Source organism: Astatotilapia calliptera, chromosome 3, assembly GCF_964374335.1.
Source record: "Astatotilapia calliptera chromosome 3, fAstCal68.1, whole genome shotgun sequence".
Classification (NCBI taxonomy): domain Eukaryota; kingdom Metazoa; phylum Chordata; class Actinopteri; order Cichliformes; family Cichlidae; genus Astatotilapia; species Astatotilapia calliptera.
The window spans coordinates 75,899,209-75,922,269 of record NC_137424.1 but is presented as its reverse complement, the minus strand read 5'-3'; the positions used below and the strand labels follow the sequence as shown (position 1 = coordinate 75,922,269).

General features: G+C 41.0%; 1 protein-coding gene and 3 long non-coding RNA genes across 4 annotated transcripts; 1 reads left to right on the top strand and 3 right to left on the bottom strand.

The window, feature by feature from the left end:
- Window positions 1–7,556: 7,556 nt before the first annotated feature.
- LOC113019764 (putative C-type lectin domain family 20 member A) lies at window positions 7,557–15,812 on the top strand. Its single transcript, XM_080299259.1, has 6 exons — window positions 7,557–7,723; window positions 8,636–8,684; window positions 13,645–14,028; window positions 14,112–14,456; window positions 14,542–14,630; window positions 14,714–15,812. The coding sequence occupies exons 2-6, from the start codon at window positions 8,636–8,638 to the stop codon at window positions 14,837–14,839; spliced, it is 993 nt and encodes a 330-aa protein (XP_080155385.1). The 5' UTR covers window positions 7,557–7,723; the 3' UTR covers window positions 14,840–15,812.
- Window positions 15,813–17,946: 2,134 nt separating this feature from the next.
- LOC145422672 (uncharacterized) lies at window positions 17,947–18,606 on the bottom strand. The gene is made up of 2 exons (XR_013903965.1): window positions 18,464–18,606; window positions 17,947–18,383 (listed from the first exon to the last, which is right to left on the bottom strand). It is a non-coding gene; the product is annotated as an uncharacterized LOC145422672 (long non-coding RNA).
- Window positions 18,607–18,734: 128 nt separating this feature from the next.
- LOC145422669 (uncharacterized) lies at window positions 18,735–20,118 on the bottom strand. The gene is made up of 2 exons (XR_013903964.1): window positions 19,530–20,118; window positions 18,735–19,068 (listed from the first exon to the last, which is right to left on the bottom strand). It is a non-coding gene; the product is annotated as an uncharacterized LOC145422669 (long non-coding RNA).
- Window positions 20,119–21,366: 1,248 nt separating this feature from the next.
- Window positions 21,367–22,285, bottom strand: LOC113016889 (uncharacterized). The gene is made up of 2 exons (XR_003271325.2): window positions 22,162–22,285; window positions 21,367–21,700 (listed from the first exon to the last, which is right to left on the bottom strand). It is a non-coding gene; the product is annotated as an uncharacterized LOC113016889 (long non-coding RNA).
- Window positions 22,286–23,061: the final 776 nt, after the last annotated feature.

The window sequence follows — 23,061 nt, the reverse complement described above, 5'->3', positions numbered from 1 at the left end:
GTCTGCAAAGATTTCTTTATTCTATTCTCTCTTTTTATAAAAAAAAACTTATCCAGACTTGGAAACATGATAAACTGAATTACTTGCTTTAACAGGCACTTGAGGGCTGTGGAGGAATCCTGGACATTATTCTGCTGCCAAAAGATCATTTTTAAGACTCAGCACTTTAGGCTTCAACTTCCCACCCCCCAGACCCATCAAAACTTTCTGAATAAAGTCAAAAATGTTGGCCAAACATTTTGGGTAGCTTAGGTGCAGGGCGTCGGTCAGTCCAATATTACTAGAAATGCATCAGCCAGGGTGGTGAAAACAATGATCATGTTACCCTCGACCAAAACTGCAGTCTTCTCAGGGCAGAAGAATGTTGCATCGCTGGAATTGGCTCTGATCAGGAGGAGTCCAAGTGGCACTTCACTAATATCTGGTCTATCAGAATGCATCATCTACAGAAAACAAAATTACTACATGTTAGTGCATTCCTATTTCTCTTAGTTTCATCTATACAAGTCACATTTCTGGATTATTACTAGCCCAGAAATCAATTGTTTGAACAACAAAAAAGCCACAACACACCAAAGATTTGAGAAAACAAACTGACAAAAATAGTACTTTTAGTAAAGCAAAGTCATACCGTAGCAATAACAACAGAAAGTCAATAGGAGTTATATATTTTTTTCATTTGTACAGTGATGTATAGTTGGGCTAGGAACATTATAGAAGGTCTACACACATTAAAAACATGTAGTGTTTCCATTATGTGACATGGACACTGTTGTAGACAGATCCAAGAATGGAGATGCTTCTCAAACTGTCAAAGTGTCATAATGTTTTGAGAAATCTAAACAAGGATGCTACTAAGATATTGTTCACAACTTTGTCCAAAACTTACATCCCATGTTTTGATGAAGGTAGAGGGGTCTTTGTACAAATAGGCAGAGAGGGCATGAAGCACACCAGCACTTTGGGCATGGATATCAGCTTGTTCCTACATCACAAGAAAAATTTTATTTTAAATTATTGGCTAACCTATTCAAGAATAGTAGTTAAAATTGAAAAATGGATCAAATTAATTAAAGCTCAAAAAACAAGACAAAACCCCACTAACCTGGAGATTATAGCTTCTGAAGAGCTGAGACAGGATATCAGACACGTTCCCTGTGCAAACAGCTTTCTTTCTGAATAAGCTCTGGAGCCGGGGAGCATGTTGGTCCAACACAGCATAAAAGTGGTTCTTCAGGTGAAGGTTTGTAATCCTGTGGAATTCTGCACAGATCTGAACACACAGGATACATTTGTGTTTACAAGTTTCAATTAGTCTATAAATCTTTGCAAAATACATCAAAATCCTTACACTCCAAAGGCATAATTTGTTCAGACAGGCCAGATAACAGGAGTTGATATAAAATACATTTTGTTAGTGTGAGATTATTCTGTTATCATATGTTACCTTATATATGTAATCAAAGTAGTTGAATTATGATAACAGCTGTAGGACATATATTATCCTTTAGTTTAGATGGTGTGCTGTGTATGTAGTTTAGTCCTCATTATACTTTTGGGTTAAAAGAACATAATCATTTTGTAGTTCATTAGATAAGTGTGCATCACTCTGTATCCTTGATCTGCTGTGAATGTCTTACACCATTTTCTTGACATGCTTTACTGCTGAATCATAAAAAGAAAGGTTGTATGCAGGAGACTTTGTGTCTAGGACAGGGGAGACAGACCACATTCCATACCCCCACTTTACAGAGAGCAGAGGAGCAAGGAGCCGAGGTCATAACTTAGGCGCCGTAAGAGAGAAAGAACGTGAATGTTTAGGCTTTTACGACTAGGTGGGGGCCACTAGGAGCTATAAGAGGCTGTGAAATCCGTCACCATTTAGAGACATGCTGTGACCCTCTGCTGGCATCTCTCCCGTCCGGACATTCTTATGCTCTTAAGTGTTGAATTCTATGGAAATAAATGATTGTTGATTGAGCATTGATACACCGAGTACTGTCCTTCCTTCAGCCCAAAGATTAAAAGAATTGGGAGATTTTCAACAACACACAGCATCCTCTCACACCAAACTCTCTTATTTTAAATTACAAAGACGTCTTATATTTACAACCACTGTAAGATCTGTCAGCTTTATCGCCTAAACAATTTCGACAAATTTAAGTTAACGGTCCAACCGATAAAGTCCAACTTTTTTGTGATCAATTAACCAGTATCTGTCCAACAGCTTCTGGCCTCATCTCTAAAATCCCCAAGTTAATTTAAAAGCGTCAACCAACCCAAACCTTGCCTGAAGCTCTATTTTTGGCGTTTCACAGCCAAGGCTTACCCCGAAGTTTTAAGTTAAAGTTACACGCCCGAAGTCCAACTTCTGCTGGCCAAAAAAGCGCAGACTACCGTTCCAAACGGTAAGGAGACTCTAACTCCTAGCTTATTCCAGGATGCCCTGTACCCCACAGTTAAGGCACACTGAACTAACCCTCTTCGCCGAGAGGTCAATGTCGCGCGTCCACGACAAGGAGGGAGCGTAAACTCCGGGCTATGCGCTTCCTAGCAGCCGCACTGCCGTTCTTGAATAATTTATAATACTTTGACACAACAGTCAATACCCCAAAACAAGTGTATGACTGACGCAGATCTAACCAGATGACCAATGGGGACTTTAACCTACAAAATGACCAACACAGGTCTGATCTGAAGACCAATCGTAACTTTAACCCACAAAATGACCAAATTCCCTAAATCCTACGTGTGCCTCGAACTCACTTTCACTGTTTTCCTTTTTCTTTCTTTAGGGACCCTTTCAAACTTCTACTTTCAAGTCTCATGAAATTTTCACCAAAATCAAAGCAGACATTCACCAGTAATTTGAGTGAGTACACTTTAATTTGTAATGTCCAATTTGGCACCCTTTGGAAATAATTCAACAGGTAGTGCCTTACCTTTGGATAAGCCAGCTTATGCCCACTCACTTCGACCACTGGCACTCGTGTCTGCCCGTCCGACCACCTCAGACCACCGAATTTCTCCGTCTACACCTCCAACTCTCTCCCTCCTCAACCACCGGACGAAGCCCCCAAATGGTTCAAATATTGAGGAGGAGAGTACAAACAACCAGGTCCAGAAGAGCTTGGTCAGACAATTGATTTTAATGAAATACACGCGTGGGAAGACCAGCTCCATTCGCAGACGGCGCTGATCTCCGACTTAATCAAAGCATTAACTGATATTTTATACCATCAGGGCTTAAATTTAATGATGCCCCCTCAATGTCAGATCCATTTCATACATAGGTCAGATCAAAACCACAATGACTTTTAACATAGTTTAAAAAGAACATTGTCTCTGTCTTCAGCAGATGTTTCCTGTCAACCTTCCTGATTAGCGCTTCTTCAAAACCGCAGACAATGATTTTGCAGTGAGCGAGCACTTCTGCAAGCCCACAATTACAAGCAAACATGATATGTCACGACCTTACGTGGCACTCTGTGTCACCTCTCACCTACTAACGCTCACAGTCAAACAGAGGCCACTGTCAGCAATTTACTAAAACTCTAGATGTAATATAAATTGAATAAATGTTTTAACCAACTGATACTACTTAAAACTCAATACAAAAATATGAACATATAAAAGATAATAAAAATGACCTGATATAAGTGCTTTGTAAGCATGTATTGCAATTCCTTCTATGTTCTAGTTTCCCTCAGCATGTATCACCTGGACAGTCACGCCAGGGAAGCTTAAGACCCTTAATGAACCGAACATCAACTCAAAATAAGCACAGATATGCAATATGTATGAAATAGTTATAACTGCATCTGGAATACAAGGTTAATATGATAACAGTATGCATAAACATCTTAAGGCCATCTTAAAGCTATCTGTTACATTGTTAAAGCAATGATCATACTGCAGATTATATTGTGCTGGTAAAATACTTTTGTTCATCCCCACAGGTGGTTAGCACTATAGCTTCACAGCAAAAAGGTCCTATATAACATCCTACAACCAGGTGAATAATGATCTGCCCCTCATGTCACTCAAATGCAACAACCAGGAAAATAAATCTTTTTCTTCCACAGTAAAGAGACACATGGACGATCAGACTGCATTTAATTCAAGAGAGCCAGAGATAACCCTCCCCTCTCTCTCTCTCAAAAGGGAAAGCTTTAAGCCTAATCTTGAAAGTAGAGATAGTGTCTGTCTCCTGAATCCAAACTGGAAGCTGGTTCCACAGAAGAGGGGCCTGAAAACTGAAGGCTCTGCCTCCCATTCTACTTTTAAATACTCTAGGAACAACAAGTAGGCCTGCAGAGCGAGAGCGAAGTGCTATAATAGGATGTGTAACAGGGCAGCCCTTAGCGGCTGGAAACACAGTGGGATGGTCCAAGGCAAGTGTTGTGGAACAAAAAAAGCATTTCTTTCCTATACAGCTCTCCTTACAACAATTAATTTGTCAAGCTTCTTCACAGCACAAAAATCCACCTCTAATGACAACTGGCAGCCTTAAATATGTTCAGCTGTCACAGACTAAACCATTATTCCACTCTCAGGTAAATTCTTAAATCCCAACCTTCCACCACAGTATACCATATATCAATTAGAATAAATAAATACATTTTCACATTTACATATTAATAAATAGTTCACACTTTAATGTTACACCAAACCCAATATTATAAAAACCCAGAAACCCAAGCACAAAAAGATTCACCACTCTCTTTACCAATGGTCTCTCCCGGAACCTTTAAATGGTGTCTGGACCCCCAGGGAAACATTTGCCCAAACACCTTGAAGAGGACACAGGCAAGAAAGGCGAGTAATCATTAACTTACAAACACTTATTTGCACCACTTTTATCCCTAGATTTCAAACGCATATTTGCATTAATTTTCCTTACTGGTAAACCTTAATCACAATCTCAATCACCATTCTTCTCTCCTGACAGACAACCACCACATTCCTTGATGAGGAGCAGCTGTGCAGGATCTGAAATAAGGCTACCAACTGATTCTAAAATTCCCAATAAATAGTCAATAAATATTTAAACTTCTTGTGTGCAAATCCATGCTTAAAATGCAAAGTGCTTGATAAGGTGCTTTTAATAGAGTGAAAGGTGTGCTCTAAAGTGCTATACAGATAATATAATATAAATAAATGCAGTAAGGGAGTCCTCTTCCTTACAGGGTGATATGGTACTACAAGGTCATTAAGATAAGATGGGGCCTGATTATTTAAGACCTTGTATGTGAGGAGCAGGATTTTGAATTCAATTCTTGATTTAACAGGAAGCCAATGAAGGGAAGCCAATAGGTTCAAGGTTCTTTATTTGTCACATGCATAGTTACACATGTATAAGACACAGTGAAATGTAACCTAGGGCCCAGATGGCTTGGGGATAGAAGCTCCTCTTGAGTCTCTCTGTCCTTGCCCGGATGGTGCGGAACCTTCTTTGTAGAAGTTGGAACAGTTTGTTGCCAGGATGGGATGGGTCCTTCAGTATCTGCACTGCTCTAGTCCAGCATCTCCTGGTGTAGGTGTCCTGAAGCGGGGGGAGAGCAATCCTGCAGCAGCGTTCTGCTGTACGGATCACTCTCTGGAGAGCTTTTTGGTCCTTAACACAGCTGTTCCCAAACCACAATGTGATGCTCTGTGTGAGGATGCTCTCCACAGTGCCCGTATAGAAAATCATGAGGATCTTTGGAGAGACTCTGAACTTCCTCAGTTGTCGTAGGTGATACAGGCGCTGCCTAGCCTTTTTGGTCTGAATGAATGAATGAATGAATGAATGCTTTATTGGCCATATGCAGGTTGCCCCACAGAGGAATAGGACCCCCCCCCCCCCCCCCCCCGACTTACACACACAACAAAGACATCACATGGGAATACAGTCGGAGATCGGCAGCGTTGTGAGAATAACACTGAAAAAATTACACAACAATGGGAAAAGTACAAGAGGAAAAAAAGAGACCTCTTCTCACGCTGGGCACCTATGGGAGGACAGCATGAGAACAGGAAACAAAAAAACTCCTCTGCACAGAGAGCACATTAATGTCCACATTACAACATCAGAGCACATGACAAGCCACAGGGGATGGATAGGGTGGTGGGGGGTAATCCGAAGGAACACAGCAGTCGTTCTGCACCATGCTATCATTTCAGCGCGGCACACAGACCTGCTGTCTTCCCCCGCAGGAACAAGCATCGAAGGCGTTTGGAAGGGAGGGGGATGAGTGCGTGCTTATCAGTGTAAGTGTATGTGTGTGCGTGTCCATAGTTCAGCTGAGACAGTGTCCTTCGGCCTATCAGGCTAAGTAAACAGTCCTCCAGCCGATCCAGGTGTCCTTCATGGGATGGGAAGAATAGTCATCACACAGTCGTTATCAGGGAGTTGTTTTGGTAGGCTCCAGCCTTGGGCCTGAGCAGCTGGCGCCATGGTGTCCAAATGTAGAATATTGTTGATTTCTCCTTTATGCGAGCAGTGAATTTAGCACTCTGACACTGGGGCCTCGATTTCCCGTTGGAGCGCTGCGAGCCTCCCCATGATGGTATCAAACTTCTGTTCCGTGGTGTTGTCATTCTTTTGATTCTGAGACCCCACAGCTGCAGTGAGCCGTTCTGCGATGTTATCCAACTTCCGCTCAAGGGTGTTATTGTGAGCAGGCCCCTCTCTGATGTATCCCATCATACGCTCAATGGTGTTAGTTTGAGTCTTCACGGCAGCTGTAAGCGTCTCCAAGGTGTTGACCATGCTGCGTTCGGTGTGGGAGGCCGCGCCTCGTCCCATCGCTTCAATTCCAGCGGTCAGCTTAGGGGGGGTTTGAACAGCTGGTTCCGCTCTCTTATTTCTCCGATAAGTCAGGGCCAAGCCAGCTCCGATCAGCAAGAACCCTGTTATCATGGTTCTGAATAGGTAAATATCCTCAGCGTCCTCGATAGACAGTCCCGCCAGGCACAAGATCCTCCAGGTCTGCCACCCATCCATCGTGTATCCGGCAGGGAAAAAAACTCAGTTGTCAGAGGATACATGCATTTGATAGTTAATGGATTACACGGTTCTACAGGGGCTTTGGTGCAGCCATTGCCATAGTCTGATAATGTAACTGCATCCAGTTTACTGACAATGCTAACACAGTGGTAATCTTCTAATGTAGACATTACTATATCTATTACTGTGTAATCAGCCCCTATACTTCAAAGATGACATTTTGTTAAGCCACTAGCACCTTGTTACCATCACCTCTGTTGTCTGTTCCCAGAACCTGCACAAGCTTATTTCCATTTGTTTCCTATTCAACTAACTTGATTTTCCTAATGATTTGCATTTTGGTGAGACGGAGTCACCTTTTGGTCACCTTCACATGTTTCATTAAGCCCTGAGGCCTATCATTTTTGTTTCAAAGGAACTTTGGTAGGGTCACATGACCCTACAAAGTCAATATATCTATTACATTGTACATTCCTGCAGAAAAAATAGAAGCAATATTAAAGAGATAAAATAAGATTCACCGTCCTTAGGCCAGGAAAGGTGTCTCATTCTCTACTGTCAGAAAGTAAACTTGTATTTTTGTTTTAAATTCATCAGTTAGGGACACACAAATTCTGCATGAAGTTCACTCCGTACACGTGTCCTAATTTGACAGTAAAATATGTGTGAAGAACAAAGAAAAACCTCTTTGAACATCAGCTTCAGTCAGCAGATGAAAAGATAAGTTGTCAGGTAAGTCGTCATTAATTTATCACTCTGATTTAAACATTTTGAAATAGACAGGCTTTGGGTGTCCAATTGTGTCAAGACTATAGATCTACAGATTATAGATTTTAAATATTCAAAAAATATTGCATGTAATTATTGTAGACATGCGCACCAAACTATGTACTAAGAAACCTTTTTTTTTTTTTTTCTTTTTTTTTTTAAGTGCTATACAAGTACAGACCATTTAAATAACAATGTCAAGCTAAGAGGATGCCAAAGAAGATGTACTAAGAAACCTATTATACATTACCTTGTTTTACTGGAGATAATGATAAGATAAGATAAAACTTTATTAATCCCTCGGGTGGGTTCCTCTGGGACATTCGGTTTCCAAAAGCACAGCACCGACAGAAGTTACAGTTACAGAATATTATATATATATACACACACACACACACACACACACACATATAAATGCAGAGACATATATAAATAAAATATACGAAGGGGATAAATAGAATAAATAGGAATAAAAATAAAAATACAAGTGAATTGCACATTTCAAGTATGGAGTCTATTGCACCGTTGACTATTAACAAAAGGTATTGCACAGTGAGGTGAAGAGGCACTACAGCTTAGTTGTTCCCCCCTCCTTTGTCCTCCTGTCTCCCCTCCCTCTCCCCTCCAGAGAGGAGTTAAACAGTCTGATGGCGTGTGGGACAAAAGAGTTTTTAAGTCTGTTAGTTCTTGTCTTGGGGAGAAGCAACCTGTCACTGAACAGACTCTTCTGGTTGTTAATGGCCGTGTGCAGAGGATGCCTGGCATTGTTCATAATGTCCAGCAGTTTTTTTAGTTTTTAATGAATCTTAAATGACAAGAATGGGTGATAATAATTATGGTACAATAATAATCATGATGACTATATCTGTTGTACAGATGCCCAGAATGGAAGAAACCTGTTTACTGCTCATCCTGCTGCTCTCAGGTCAGTAATATTAATATTTTAAACATTTGAATTATAACCCATGATCATAATGGGGAAAAAAACTGATGTTATTTGGGTAATCAGATTGCATGTTAATTTTTTTAAATTAGATATTTATTAACACATCTAACACACAGACAGAGAAAATCTTTATTTTCTCATACCGCAATACCTGCATTCATTTTAAATATAAGTTCTTTATTTTTTCACATTTATATCTTTGATTTATTGAAAATCTTTGCAGTTTTTTCTGTAATATTAAATCTAACAAACTTCATCCTTCAGCTGCATCATTAGGGATCAATATGTTTCTTTTTCTAGTTGTTTTTCTCCTCATTCTAATTAGTACTGATATTAACCGCATCGCGAGGTATTGCTAGTGCTGGTTCCAAGCCCAGATTAAAGGGGAGAGTTGTATCAGGAAGCCACTGTGGTTGCCGTCAATCTCTAAAATGAAAAGACGTTTGAAGTCTGAGTACTCCAATACAGGAGCAGATACCAACTTTAACTTTAGGACCTCAAAACTCTCTTCATGCTCGCATGTCCAGGGAGTGCTCACGACCTCTCCTGATCCCCACTTTGACCTACTTGCCAGCCAAGTAAGCCATCAATTTATGTAGGGGAACAGCCAACATGGCAAACCACCGTACAAAGTGCTCGTAGTAACTAAACAACCGCAGCTTAGACACTTGGCGAGGGTGTTCCCACCTAGCCACTGCCGCAGCCACTGAAAGTGTGCACAAGCTTAGCCTTAACATCAGGTGCACACTGTTTTACTTGCTCAATCGAGGCCATCAGAGCCGAAGAAAACTCCCGCAATATCTCTCCCTCATGCTATTGACTGGAGAAAAAGGCTTGCTGCATGTAACATATGATTGAACATTACCATATAGCTCAGGCGTGTTTCCAATCAACACAACACGAACAGCAGAAAGGGAGATAGAGACAGAGCGGTGGAGTGGGGAGAGTAAGTATTGGGGGGCGCATTTTAATTAGATTTATCTGTTTTATAAAGTGATATTTTCAGTGTGAATTTATACAAACAGGAATTACTTTTGTAAATGCAGGATCAAATTTTTTTAATGGTGCTCTTTAGCCATTGATCTGAAAGATAACTGTTTGTGTTAGAAGCAGCTTCGCTGGATTTGTTTTTAACTTGGTGAAACATAGTGTGAACCTTTTTTTTAAATTCAGTATTTTTACAGGTTTTCACTGTGTCGTCTTTCTGGAAAATGTAGGCCAACTTGTGAAATGAGAGCGTGCACCGCTCTTCAGAACTGTTAGCTTTGCTCCTTTCATGTGTCCTCTGTTGATAAAACTGATTTTTTTATGGATCTTAATGTTTAGAGACAATAGCGAGGTACTGACCTGTGTGTCTCAATAAACTGTAGATGTTTAATTCTACATATTATTTGTCTCGCACAGAGTTTGTTTGGCTATAAAGGCTCGGGAACTTTCCAAAATGATGTAGAGGCAGCTTTAGCTTGATCAATTTATTACAATTTCAGTTTCTGGGAAGTTTTCAGCTTTCTCTCCTGTGGCTATGAACAGTATGGCTGGTGCAAGTTTTTTTGTTTACTTCTGAAAATGAACGTGCTTGTGGACAATTCGTGTTGAAGCCCTTTCTTTAATTGTTATTTCTCTGGGAGCAGTGAAGACACAAACTAGGACTTACAACTTTTGCCGTGCCCCAGGGGACAGTGCGAGGTTGTGCTGCAGATCCCAGCATGAAAGCTGAGGGTCAAGCCAGCCGGTGGAAAGACCGGTTGATGCCTGGGCGCGCGTTGGAGCCGATTTTGTTACCCAGACAGAGCGTTTCTGACAGTCGGTTGTTGTTTATGCAAAAGAGAATACCAACAATACAACGTGTTGCTCTGCTCCAAGACATCTGCGGTCCTTTCACACGGTAAGCATGTCTGTTATAGCCTGCGCTTCATAAATGTCTGTCAGCGCTGATTATTCAAACCGCGCTTAAAACGTGACATGTGTGTGTGCATGTGTGAGTGAGATGCTGCATGTGCTACTATGTGAGTGTGTGCTTGCAGAAGGAAGGTCATGGCAGGAGCTTTTTTTGAATGCATTTCCAATCAGCTTTTCTTTTACAAGAAGTGTAGTTCATATATCGAAATAAATGTATTTGTCACAGTTTGCCGAGGCAAACTGCGTGGAGTTTGAAGACTGGACCCAGGTGCAGACATTCTAACATCTGTTGTGTGGGAGAATATTGAGTTGATTTTTGTCAATCGGGTGGGTTTTCCAGCTTTGTGTTCTGGCCGTTTGCTTTTGTTTTGTGCGTGTTTATTATATCTGAAAACGGGAAAAAGGTAAAATGTCAAAAATCTGCTTCCATAATATAAATATCATTAAATAACTTTAGAAAAACTTCCACTTTACTCTTTACATGTAATGTTGTAAAAATATATATTTTATTGTTTAATTAATCTGAAAATGTTAGTCTGCCAAATGTGCAGCAATTTCATTTATTTATTCTCTTTAGCTGATAGTTGGTGGGGCCCAGGTAGACTGTAAAACTGCATCTCTACCAGTTTCTGTGCACTCCAGCCTCCTCTGTTCCATGTGAAGGGATTTCCCTTAAGGCAGGAGAAATTATCTCCACAAAAAGGAACAGGTTCAGTCATCGCACACTAGAACAAATTCCCTTCTTAAATAAAAATGGAAAAGGGCTACTTTAAATGCATCATGTTTTTAATTTGCAAGTTCATAAGCATTTTCCTTTCCATTTCACAATCAATTCTACCCCCAGGTCAAAAATATGTCTGGGAAAATTTCCCTAATATAATATTATTTATAAATACACCTGTCTAGCGGTTAATTGCACAAGTACAAGGAGGCAGGACCTCAGAGCAGAAGCATACTCCATAATGTGTTGTACATTATTATATGTATATTTTGTGTAATGTGGTATTTTTCAATTATTGTATTTACCAACATCAATAAGTCACAAGCAAAGAAAGACCACACCATGGTGCATGTTTGAACAAGGAGAGTTTACTGGTCAAAATTATTTATTAAACAAATAAACCACATTTTTTTAACCACCAAAGAATACACGTTCAAAGCAACACAATGGAGGCCCAATATCAGACAGAATTCCACTCTGTAGAGTGAGCAATCATAATGAAGCGGTTTTATTTTGTGGATTCAAGTTGCTCTTCATATTTTTGGCCACCAGATGTCACCAGAGAGGACTGTGTTGAAAAGCTTCGAGTAGTGAACTATTTTTCAATACAAGCTTCAGTACTTCAGAAAGCTTCATTTGGCCATCACTACTAAACATGGCAATGATGATGGGCATGCATATATATATATATATATATATATATATATATATATATATGAAAACCTGAACGCAGGACTTGGCACGGGAACAACACAGACGATCCAACAAAGACTGAATGAGAACGCACAGACTAAATACACACAGGAGGCTAATGAGAGAAGTGGGAACACATGGGGGACAGCTGACACACATGAACATAACGACGTCACAGTGGAAGAGTAAAACTAAACACGATGAACACAGGAACACCAGACCTCTTCAAAATAAAACAGGAAACATAAGACGCAGACATGACTACCTGAACTACAACGTAAGACACAGACATGAAACACATGAAGTGCAAGGGACACTTAACATGGGTGGAAGACACAAGGGGAATCTAATAACAAAGAATTATAACAACCTAGGCATAATAAAAAATGAACTTAGAAAACCTGAAGGGTTTAAACATAAACTAAAACTCAAAACGCTGGGTCAAAAGACCCAGGATCGTGACAGTATTCTTTTCGATAGTTTATAAATATGAAACTTTTGAGTTCATGCACATTGTGAAACAAGAACCTAATGTTTTTAATAGATGACTCACAACACTAAACTCTAATTTCAGTGGTTTATTTTAGGTTTAAAGAATATAGCATCTGGTAAGACGATGAGTTTTACTTCTCACTGTCCGTGTTATGTTGTAGTATCCATTTATCATATATGCTACTTTCTTCTGTTGACTGTAAAATGTTTCATTGTATTCATGAAATAAATCAGAATTTCACTGTCTGCATCTTTTACTGTTTTGCTGCTTTTGTTCACTCCAAGTTTGACAAAACCTACAGACATCCAAAGTTAACTCACTAGCAACGTGGAGCAGTCTCAGTGTATTTAGCTGCTTTTTTCCCTAAACACAATCAGCTGACTGAGAGAAATGCCTGTAGTCCTCACTTTGGTCATTGTGAACGTTGAAGGAGATTTGTTCCATAGACACTGTATACTAGTGCTTCCTACACTTAATTCAACACAATGTTCTATTTAAATCCAGATTCCTTTTATAGTTTGCAGTGAAATGTGTTAAACCGTTGCTTAACGGGCCAGAAGTACAAGTCACTCTTTACTGAAACATTGTAGCTTTATATTGTAGGGTAGACCCTACAATAATACATTGTAACAAATTTGTGACAAGAACCCAACAATCATATGACTCTCTATGAATGAGCAAGCAATTTGGCAACAGTAGGGGTTGGAAAACTAAATTTTTTAACTCCAACAGAACCAGGATCAGGGAGAGGCGGCCATCTTTCAAGGAAAGTAAAGGTTGAAACCTAATCTTAAAAGTAGAGATAGTGTCTGTCTCCTGAATCCAAACTGAAAGCTGGTTCCACAGAAGAGGGGCCTGAAAGCTGAAGGCTCTCCCTCCCATTCATCATCTATCCCCAATATAAACTACATGTTTTTACCTCTTTCATCTGCTTGTGTGGCGTAAGCCCTGGTGATAAACACAGCACAGAACTATCTTTTATGTTTGTAAGTTACTTTGTAACTTCCCACCTCTAGTTAGTCTCCATATAATATGACTATTTAAATGGTTGTAATTTTTATTTTTGTAAATTTGTCTTTTTCAGTGATTCGCCCAGTTTCCACTATAAAAAACCTTTGTTTTATTTTTCTCAGGAGGACTTTCCACTCTTCCTCCCCACTCCAGAGAATACCACTTTGTGAACCAGCCGATGACCTGGACTGAAGCTCAGAGTTACTGCAGAGAACACTTCACTGACTTGGTCACCATTTACAACAGCGACATCAACCAACTGCTTGTTTCAATTTCACCAAAGACCAATACTTGGGCTTGGATAGGGCTCTATGATGATCCTTACAGCTGGAAGTGGTCCATGGAGGGAAAACTTTTTTATGTTGGCAGTACACATGAATTTTTGATCTGGGCTAACGGTCAACCAGACTGTGTAAATGCAAGGGAATACTGTGTGGCTCTTCAGGGACAAACACAGATGGATGATAGACCCTGTGGAGATTCTTACCCTTTCCTGTGTTACAATGGTAGGAAAAAGATTTGTTGCCCTTGATATCCCTACAATTTTATGAGATTCAGAATGTGTGTTTCAATTCATCCTTTTTCGTAGCCAAAAACACAAGTTACATCTTAGTGAAGGAGAGCCGCTCCTGGTCAGCGGCTCAGTCGTACTGCAGGACATACCACACAGACCTGACCAGTATAAGAAGCAAAGAGGAGAAATCCAACATCACGCTCACTTTGAATGGATCAGGGGTTCAGTATGTGTGGATTGGTCTCTACAGGGATCCCTGGGCCTTCTGGTCTGACAACACAACCTCCACATTCACTAACTGGGCGCGTTTTGAGCCTAGAAACTATTATCACACTGAGTACTGTGGAGCATTTTATTTAAAGACCGGGACATGGGAAGATGGCCTCTGCACCACCACATTCAGTTTTTTCTGTTTCACAGGTGAGGTCCAGAAGGCAAACACTGTAAGATCCTGTCATCATGTAAAACACTAATGTTTGTGTTGTTATATGTGGTTCATTTTTAGCAGTGACAAAGCAAACAGTGGTGAAAATGAAGCTTCAGTCAGAGGCAGACATGCACAGCACAGAGATCCAGCAGCAGGTTTCACAGCAGGTCAGCAGTTCAGTCACCAACACAAACTTGACACAAGTTCAAACTATGCTTCATGTTTTTCATCATCTGCACATTTTGTCCAGCTGTCAGGCCTCATGCTGTCAGAAGGACTGACAGACTTCAGGATTCGTTGGAGGAAAGTCCAGAGTTACCGTGACGACCAGTCAAAGAAGCAGGATGTGGACGGTGGCTGCAAAACTGAAGACTGACTGGACTGAACCACTTCATGTGTGAAGTTAATAACATGCTGTGCTGAGCTGTCTCATCCTTTGAACCTTTCAATATTTCAGAGTGTAAAGTTCCACCAACAGCTCATTTGTTCAGCTGCAGTTGTAGTTTGGTAGAAAGTCTTTAATCAGAGGTCCACTCACTAGTTTTCCCTGATAGGCTCTGGTCTCTTGTTTTTGTTCTGCAGTGTCTCTTTTAAAAGCTTTGACACTGTCCTTCTGCTTTTGCTTTGATGGTTGATAACTATAAAAATATCAGCCATAAATAGGTCCATGAGAGCCCCAAACCTTACCTGACTTCAAATTTGATCAGGATATCAGCTGCAATGATTCTGGCTGTTCTCGTATCTGTAAAGTTAACTTCAATTGAACTTTAGTGGCTGGGAGCAAACTCTAGCATATTCAGAGTTATTGTTATGATAATATTTTGCTGTCACGGTTCTGAGTCTTTCTGTTCTTGTGTTTTTTATATTATGGGTTATGTTTTGAGTCCTTTGTTGTACTGTGTTTGTTATTTCCCTAGGTTTTCAGTTATGGTTATCATAGGTTTATTTCTTAGGTTTTGTAATATGGCTTCCCTGTGTTCCATGTTATGTCTACTGTGCCTTTCTGTACCATGTTTCAGGTCCCTATGTTCTGTCTCCCCAGTTGCTGTTAAGTTTACATGTCTAGAGTTCAGTGTGTTTCCTGTTTTACTTTGAAGGTCCGTGTCTCATGTCAGTGTTTCTAGTTTTGCTTCCCTTGTCTCGTCCAGCCTGATTACTCCCAGCTGTGCTCTCCTTCTCTGTCTCATTACCTCGTTATCCCCCAGTATATTTAACCCCTGTGTTTCTCTTTGTCAGTATCATAGTCTCTCTCATGGCTGTGTTTCCCTGTGTGATAGTTATCCTTGTCTCAGTTTAGTTTTGTTATATTTTTTGTGCCGTTCTGCAATAAAGCAGCTTTTTGAGTTTAATTCCTGTGTGGTGAATTTTGCGTTTGGGTCCTTCTCCTGCGTGCACACAGCCGCGTTTTTGCCTTTTACCTTTTCCTCCCATATATGTTGGAAAATGTACCACACACTCCAGGTCTACTTTTGGTATTGTATCTTTCAGCTTCTTTCAAATTATATTTAAAAGGTTATTGATAGTGATGGGCAGATGAAACTTCATGAAGCACTGAAGCTTTTCATCCAATTGGTTCATCCCAGCGCAAAGCTTCTTGAAGCTTCATTTGCTCTAGTAGGACACCTACTGGACGTAAAAATATTAGTTGGCATGAATTTGAAGAGTGTGGCCTTTTGCACACAGCCTGTAAATGTCAACAACAAAAGGAGTGTGTAAAACATCTATATTGTAGTGATGGCAGTACACTGTGTATATTTATACTGGCAGTATGGAAAATGATTATTTGGAAATGCTTAAAATGGAAATGATCATTTACTGTGAGGTGAGGTGTGGTTGGGGTGTGGACAGTAGTTGTGCTTTTGTAACGTTGAGGTATGAACAGCTACACAGTCCTGCCTGTTCAATTTAAATTATGTAAAAACTACATTTTCACTTCTTTTATGACCTTTTTAGTGGGGAAAAAATAGCTAGGATTTAATGATTTAACAAATCTTTTGAATCATTTGTCCTCCACAATGCTAAATGGCTGGGAGTCCTCAATCACCATGCTAACCAGGGCCCTGTTTCAGGAAGCCGGTTTGGAAAACTCAGAGTGAAAAACGACACTCACGGTTGAGTAACCCCGAACTGTCCAACTCGGAATATTCGGTTTCAGAAAGGCTGATAACAATTAGTTCAGTCAACGCGGAGTTGCTTTAACCCCAAGTGAAGCGCGCGGACGAGGATACATAAAGCCCTGATAAGCGGAGCACAGATTAAGCGAGTCACCATGGAGACGGAGGGAAAGAAGGCGCGGTCAATGTATTTCACAGCGCTTGAGGCCGAAATTCTGATGGCAGCATATGCCGATAACATGCAAATTCCGCGGAAAAAAGTAACACAGCCACAGCTGCAAAAGCATGCATGGCAAAACATAGCCGACAGAGTCAATGCGTGAGTGTTAATATAAACATTGATCTAGGGATTTCCACCCATTTAACACGTTATTTTATCATATGTTATTTTATTTGTTATTTTATACATTTTATTTTGTGATGTGATGTGAGCGCAGGTGCAACCCAACAGGCCCCAAACGTGCCTGGCAGCAAGTAAAAATGAAATATAAAAATATAGTCCAAACAGGTAAGGTGTAATTGTATTATGAGCCATAGTGCTTGGTCTGTTTGTCCCATGTAAATCAATTGCAGTTAGAGGCTACATTAATTTTCTTTCTGTAAGCACTTATTGAAATTATCTGAGCACATTACAAGTACATATTTGCTTACTCTGTATGCTCAAATGTGGCCCGTTATAGCCAACAGAAAAAAAGCGGAGGCCCGAAAAACAGGTGGGGGTCCTCCACCACCACCACCACTCACAGAGGCTGAGCAGTTGGCCCTCAGCCAAAACAGTGGGCGCCCTGTGGCCGAAGGCATCTCTGCGGGGACATCCTCTGAGTCAATAACCCCGCAAGACACAAGTGCCTACATAGGGGGTAAATTCAAAATAATACATGATGTGCATACATCCTTTCTTCACAGTCACCTTTGCAGTGCTACTCATTCATCTGATAAACTCTTTACCATAATGGATTATTTTGTAGTGAAGTTATTTTCCTACTGATTTTGCCTTCCCTCAGTCTTGGTTGTCTTTGAGAGCATAATGACAATGAAGTGTAAGCTGAGTGCTATATGTTTGTTAATTGCCATTTGGTCCCTTGTAAGTTGTAAGTGACCTGTATAAACCTCATATTCTATCAGTTGATGGTGGTGGTGTACTGCATCTGGTGCAGCCTCCTGTTGAGCCAGACCAACATGCAGTTGTGAGTAATACTCCACAGATTATATGAGTTTACAGTAGAACAGCAATGTTGTTTATTTCTTTACTACAGGAAAATAATGAAGAAACATTGACAGCTGTTACGGAGGAGGAAGCAACAGAGACACTTTATGAGGTTTACATCTTTTAATACTTTGTGTACAGGAAATACAGGCGACCAATAAAGCCAGTTGAACAAAAAATCTGTTTATTCTTCTTTCAACATGTTGAGGTGATGGGTCAAAAGAAATGATTGTGACATATGGTGTCTCTGACTGCACTTCCATCTTGTATGTCCGTGGGAGGGTCAGGATGTTCATGGTTTGGATCACTGCTGATGTTTGGTTCAGAAGGACAGTGTTCTCCTCTAATTGTGGCAATGTTGTGAAGAATCACACATGCCACAATAATGTCACATGCCCTTTCTGGGGTGACCCTGAGTCTTTGCAGGCACTGGAACCGGGCCTTAAGCATTCCGATAGTCATTTCAATTCTGGCTCTTGTCCTGCAATTAGCCAGATTATATCGCTGCTGTGGGCCCGGTTCAGGGTCAGGGTAAGGGGTAAGCAAATAGGGTAAACATGGATACCCCCTATCACCAAGCAAGTAGCCAGTGAACTCTCCTAAGACAGAAGGGTACACTTCAGTTCAAATGTCCCTGAAGCAATTGGTCTTTATATATTTTAAAGTATTTTCAACTCACCATGTCCAAATTTTGTGCTCAGTGTACATTCACGGAATATTTGTGAGTCATGGACAGAGCCTGGCCACTTGGCTTCCACATTTGTGATAATGTTGGCAGCATCACATATGATCTTCACAGTGCAGAGAACACAAATTAGCATCCATTATGTAACGCTAAGTTATTTAAGGACTAGTTTATGTCAATGGATGAATTTACTGACTGACGCGCAGAAGAAATAGTTCTTTATGGAGCCCAGATGGTGTGAATGATGAGACCAAAAACTGCAATGTCTTGTACCAAAAAATATATTAAATAAATAGGGGAAAGGGGAAATGGAACAAAATAATTAACACAACACACAACGTAAATGTCCACAATTAAATAATAAATCAGTGCTGTGATTTTTCTGTGCAAGAGTCCTTTTGCTAAGAGTCCTTTTTTTTTGGTCCTTTTCTTTTTAAAGTTCACTTTTAAGGTATTCCTCCTTAGGGTCCAGCTTCATACAAGGGGGAAATATGTCCGTAATCCAAAGACGGCTAAGTGGGGGAAAAGAAAGAATGGTCCTACCGGCTCGCCACTTCAATATGAAGAAGATCAATTCAAAGAGGGAAAAAAAACCTGACCTGTAGGTCAGAAAAATGTCCATTAGCACATCAAGTTCAATTCAGTTTACCGGTAAACAAGTATATTCTTCTGCATGTCTAGGTAACAATGCAAACCATAAATCATCATCAATCCATGTACAACAGTTAAATCATTAATCATCTTAGCTACGTAGCTTAATCTATACAGTCCAGTAGCGTTCGCTACAAACAATACAAAAACAACAATAAAGGAAAACAACTGTCTAACAGACAGCATAGCCGAATTCAAGGCAACACATAACAATAATCTTTCAATCGCACTTTGTTTCAAAGTAAGCCCATTAACATGCTTAAGTAAATAAAAGTGTTCAAAAACAGCGGTTTTTGAACCGGAGTTCTGCTTGCGGTGGGAGCGCTGCCGCACAAAGTCATTTTCTAATCGCGAAAACGATCGGCTGGTTACTGACAACCAAAGGTTGAAAGATATTAAGGACACTTACCGCTGAGTTTAAAGTTTAAAGATGAATTGAGGGGAGAAAACGCTTTGTTTTCCAACACCGTTCTAAATGCCATAAGCTCACAGCCACAGCAGGAGTCGAACCCGGAAGTATCCCTCCACAGCCGGTTTTCAGAGTTGCCGCGACATGGAAGGAGCCAATCAGAAGAGGGACCTCAAATCAGCTGACGTGGGTCATGTGACAGGGAGTAGTTGATATGGGTTACAGGTTCCCCCCTCAATCTCATGTACGTCCCTGTACATGGTGGTTGGGTCCGGATGACAGGTTGTTCAGTGGCAGTAAGCAGATGGTCCCCTTCATCCTCCAGTGCATGAGTAAAGGCAGTGGTTAAGCCATGGACTAGTGCCTGAATACTCTTCAAGATGGGCTGACCAAGCGTAGAGTATTGTAACCGGTCCGGAGGTTTCCTGGTCCGAGTTGATGTTCTCAGAGGTTCTAGTTCAGAGCTGGAGGTGTCAGAGTTAGATGGTAGATCAGCAGCAGAGGACATACTGGACTCAGTCCGCAATTCAACATTGGTAGGTTCAGCAGAGGACAGACTGTCCTCTGATTCCACAGTATCAGGAGCTTCCTCCTTAACAGGGGTTTCTGAGTCAGGGGTTTCGCTCTCTGCTGGCTCAAGAGGAGGCAAAGGGAGCGTAGCAGGTTCACAGACTGGTGTATCAGATGGTAAAGGTTCAGTGGCTGGAATGGCGGATGACGGTTCTGGCAGATTGTGGACAGTGGTGAATTGCAGAGGCTCTGATACAGGATCATACCATTGATGCGGTATCATTTCATCCTCATCGTCTGACTGAGGTTGTGCACAGTCCTCGTCAGAAGGGTTGAATGACTGCTTCCTGGTTGGTTTTACAGTTGTTCGGTTGGTTCGAGTGGAATGCGGCAAAAATCCACATGGTAATAGGAGATCTCTGTGTAGAGTACGAATCGGTTTGGATTTGTTCTCCGGTCGGACAGTGTACACTGGAAGATTTTCTGCTCTTTTTACCACCACGTAGATGTCTGGTTCCCATTTGTCTGCGATTTTGTGTTTGCCTCGGAGTTTCACATTACGTACCAGCACCCTGTCACCAACGTCCAGTTCAGAGGGGGTGATATGTTGGTCGAAACGGCTCTTGTTTCTTTCCATGAGCTTCTCCGCATTGCCAATGGCAATTTTGTAGCTCTTTTCTAGATTTGACTTCAGGTTCTGGACATATTGCGAATGAGTCAGTTGATTGCCGTCCACAGGCAGTCCAAAGACCAGGTCAATCGGGAGGCGAGGTTGTCGACCAAACATGAGCTCATAGGGTGAGTAGCCAGTAACATCACTCCGGGTGCAGTTGTATGCGTGGACCAAGGGCTTAACAAAATCTTTCCAGTGAGTTTTCTCTTCTGTGGTGAGTGTTCCGAGCATATTCAGGAGTGTTCTGTTAAAGCGCTCGACTGGATTTCCTCGTGGATGGTATGGTGTAGTTCTTATTTTGTGAATTCCAGCCATTTTGCAGAGTTCTTTTATTGTGCGTGACTCAAAGTCTCGTCCTTGATCACTATGGAGCTTTTCTGGGATACCATAATGAACCAGAAAACTGTCCCAGAGACATTTGGCGACAGTCTTTGCTTTTTGGTTTGGAGTGGGGACAGCGACAGCGTACTTGGTAAAGTGATCTGTTATTACCAGGATGTCTTTGGTTCTGCTCCTGGCTGGTTCGCCACGTGTAACGCTAAGTTATTTAAGGACTAGTTTATGTCAATGGATGAATTTACTGACTGACGCGCAGAAGAAATAGTTCTTTATGGAGCCCAGATGGTGTGAATGATGAGACCAAAAACTGCAATGTCTTGTACCAAAAAATATATTAAATAAATAGGGGAAAGGGGAAATGGAACAAAATAATTAACACAACACACAACGTAAATGTCCACAATTAAATAATAAATCAGTGCTGTGATTTTTCTGTGCAAGAGTCCTTTTGCTAAGAGTCCTTTTTTTTTGGTCCTTTTCTTTTTAAAGTTCACTTTTAAGGTATTCCTCCTTAGGGTCCAGCTTCATACAAGGGGGAAATATGTCCGTAATCCAAAGACGGCTAAGTGGGGGAAAAGAAAGAATGGTCCTACCGGCTCGCCACTTCAATATGAAGAAGATCAATTCAAAGAGGGAAAAAAAACCTGACCTGTAGGTCAGAAAAATGTCCATTAGCACATCAAGTTCAATTCAGTTTACCGGTAAACAAGTATATTCTTCTGCATGTCTAGGTAACAATGCAAACCATAAATCATCATCAATCCATGTACAACAGTTAAATCATTAATCATCTTAGCTACGTAGCTTAATCTATACAGTCCAGTAGCGTTCGCTACAAACAATACAAAAACAACAATAAAGGAAAACAACTGTCTAACAGACAGCATAGCCGAATTCAAGGCAACACATAACAATAATCTTTCAATCGCACTTTGTTTCAAAGTAAGCCCATTAACATGCTTAAGTAAATAAAAGTGTTCAAAAACAGCGGTTTTTGAACCGGAGTTCTGCTTGCGGTGGGAGCGCTGCCGCACAAAGTCATTTTCTAATCGCGAAAACGATCGGCTGGTTACTGACAACCAAAGGTTGAAAGATATTAAGGACACTTACCGCTGAGTTTAAAGTTTAAAGATGAATTGAGGGGAGAAAACGCTTTGTTTTCCAACACCGTTCTAAATGCCATAAGCTCACAGCCACAGCAGGAGTCGAACCCGGAAGTATCCCTCCACAGCCGGTTTTCAGAGTTGCCGCGACATGGAAGGAGCCAATCAGAAGAGGGACCTCAAATCAGCTGACGTGGGTCATGTGACAGGGAGTAGTTGATATGGGTTACAATTACTATAATGAAATAATTTGTTAGTTTGAAATGCAACCGGGAACTATGTACCTGTACATTAATGCTGTGGAAAGACTTCCTGTTCACATAGTCTCCTTCATTTACTGAAGGAGCAATGATTGGAATGTGAGTGCCATCTGTACAGCCAATCACGCCTGGGAACCGTGGGAATAAATGTAAAATTTAAGTAGTAGTTCAAGTATCACCACATCATGAATTAAGTTTCGTTCATCCTGCTACCTGCAATTTTGTGGAATCCCTCTTTGATGAATCTTGTGGGTCTATGACCGGGGAACACCACAGACGAGTACAGGAGACGTTTCAGTGCAACTGTAACATTCCTGACTGCCCGACAGACGGTAGCCTTGGAAACGTGCTCAGCGTCACCAATATTATACAGAAAGCTCCCGTTTGCAAAAAACCGAAGTGCAATACAAATAATATGTACAGAACTGAGAGCATGTCCGCGATGTGTCACATGAGCAATATTAGGCCTGAGGATGTTATCCAAATAACTTATAGATTGTGCTGAGAAACGGTAACGTTCACACAGAAAATCATCAGGAAATGATAAAATGTCCAAACGCGCTCTGATCACTCTCTCCCGGCGGAGAGCTCTGCGGAGAATTTGGGCTTCACGATCTACTGGCTCTTCAAGGAAGGGACACGCCATG

Coding starts and splice junctions, on each gene's coding strand:
- LOC113019764 (XM_080299259.1), top strand. CDS start 8,636: ATGCCCAGAATGGAAGAAACCTGTTTACTGCTCATCCTGCTGCTCTCA. Junction 14,029..14,111: donor CCCTTTCCTGTGTTACAATG/GTAGGAAAAAGA, acceptor CCTTTTTCGTAG/CCAAAAACACAAGTTACATC. Junction 14,457..14,541: donor CAGTTTTTTCTGTTTCACAG/GTGAGGTCCAGA, acceptor GTTCATTTTTAG/CAGTGACAAAGCAAACAGTG.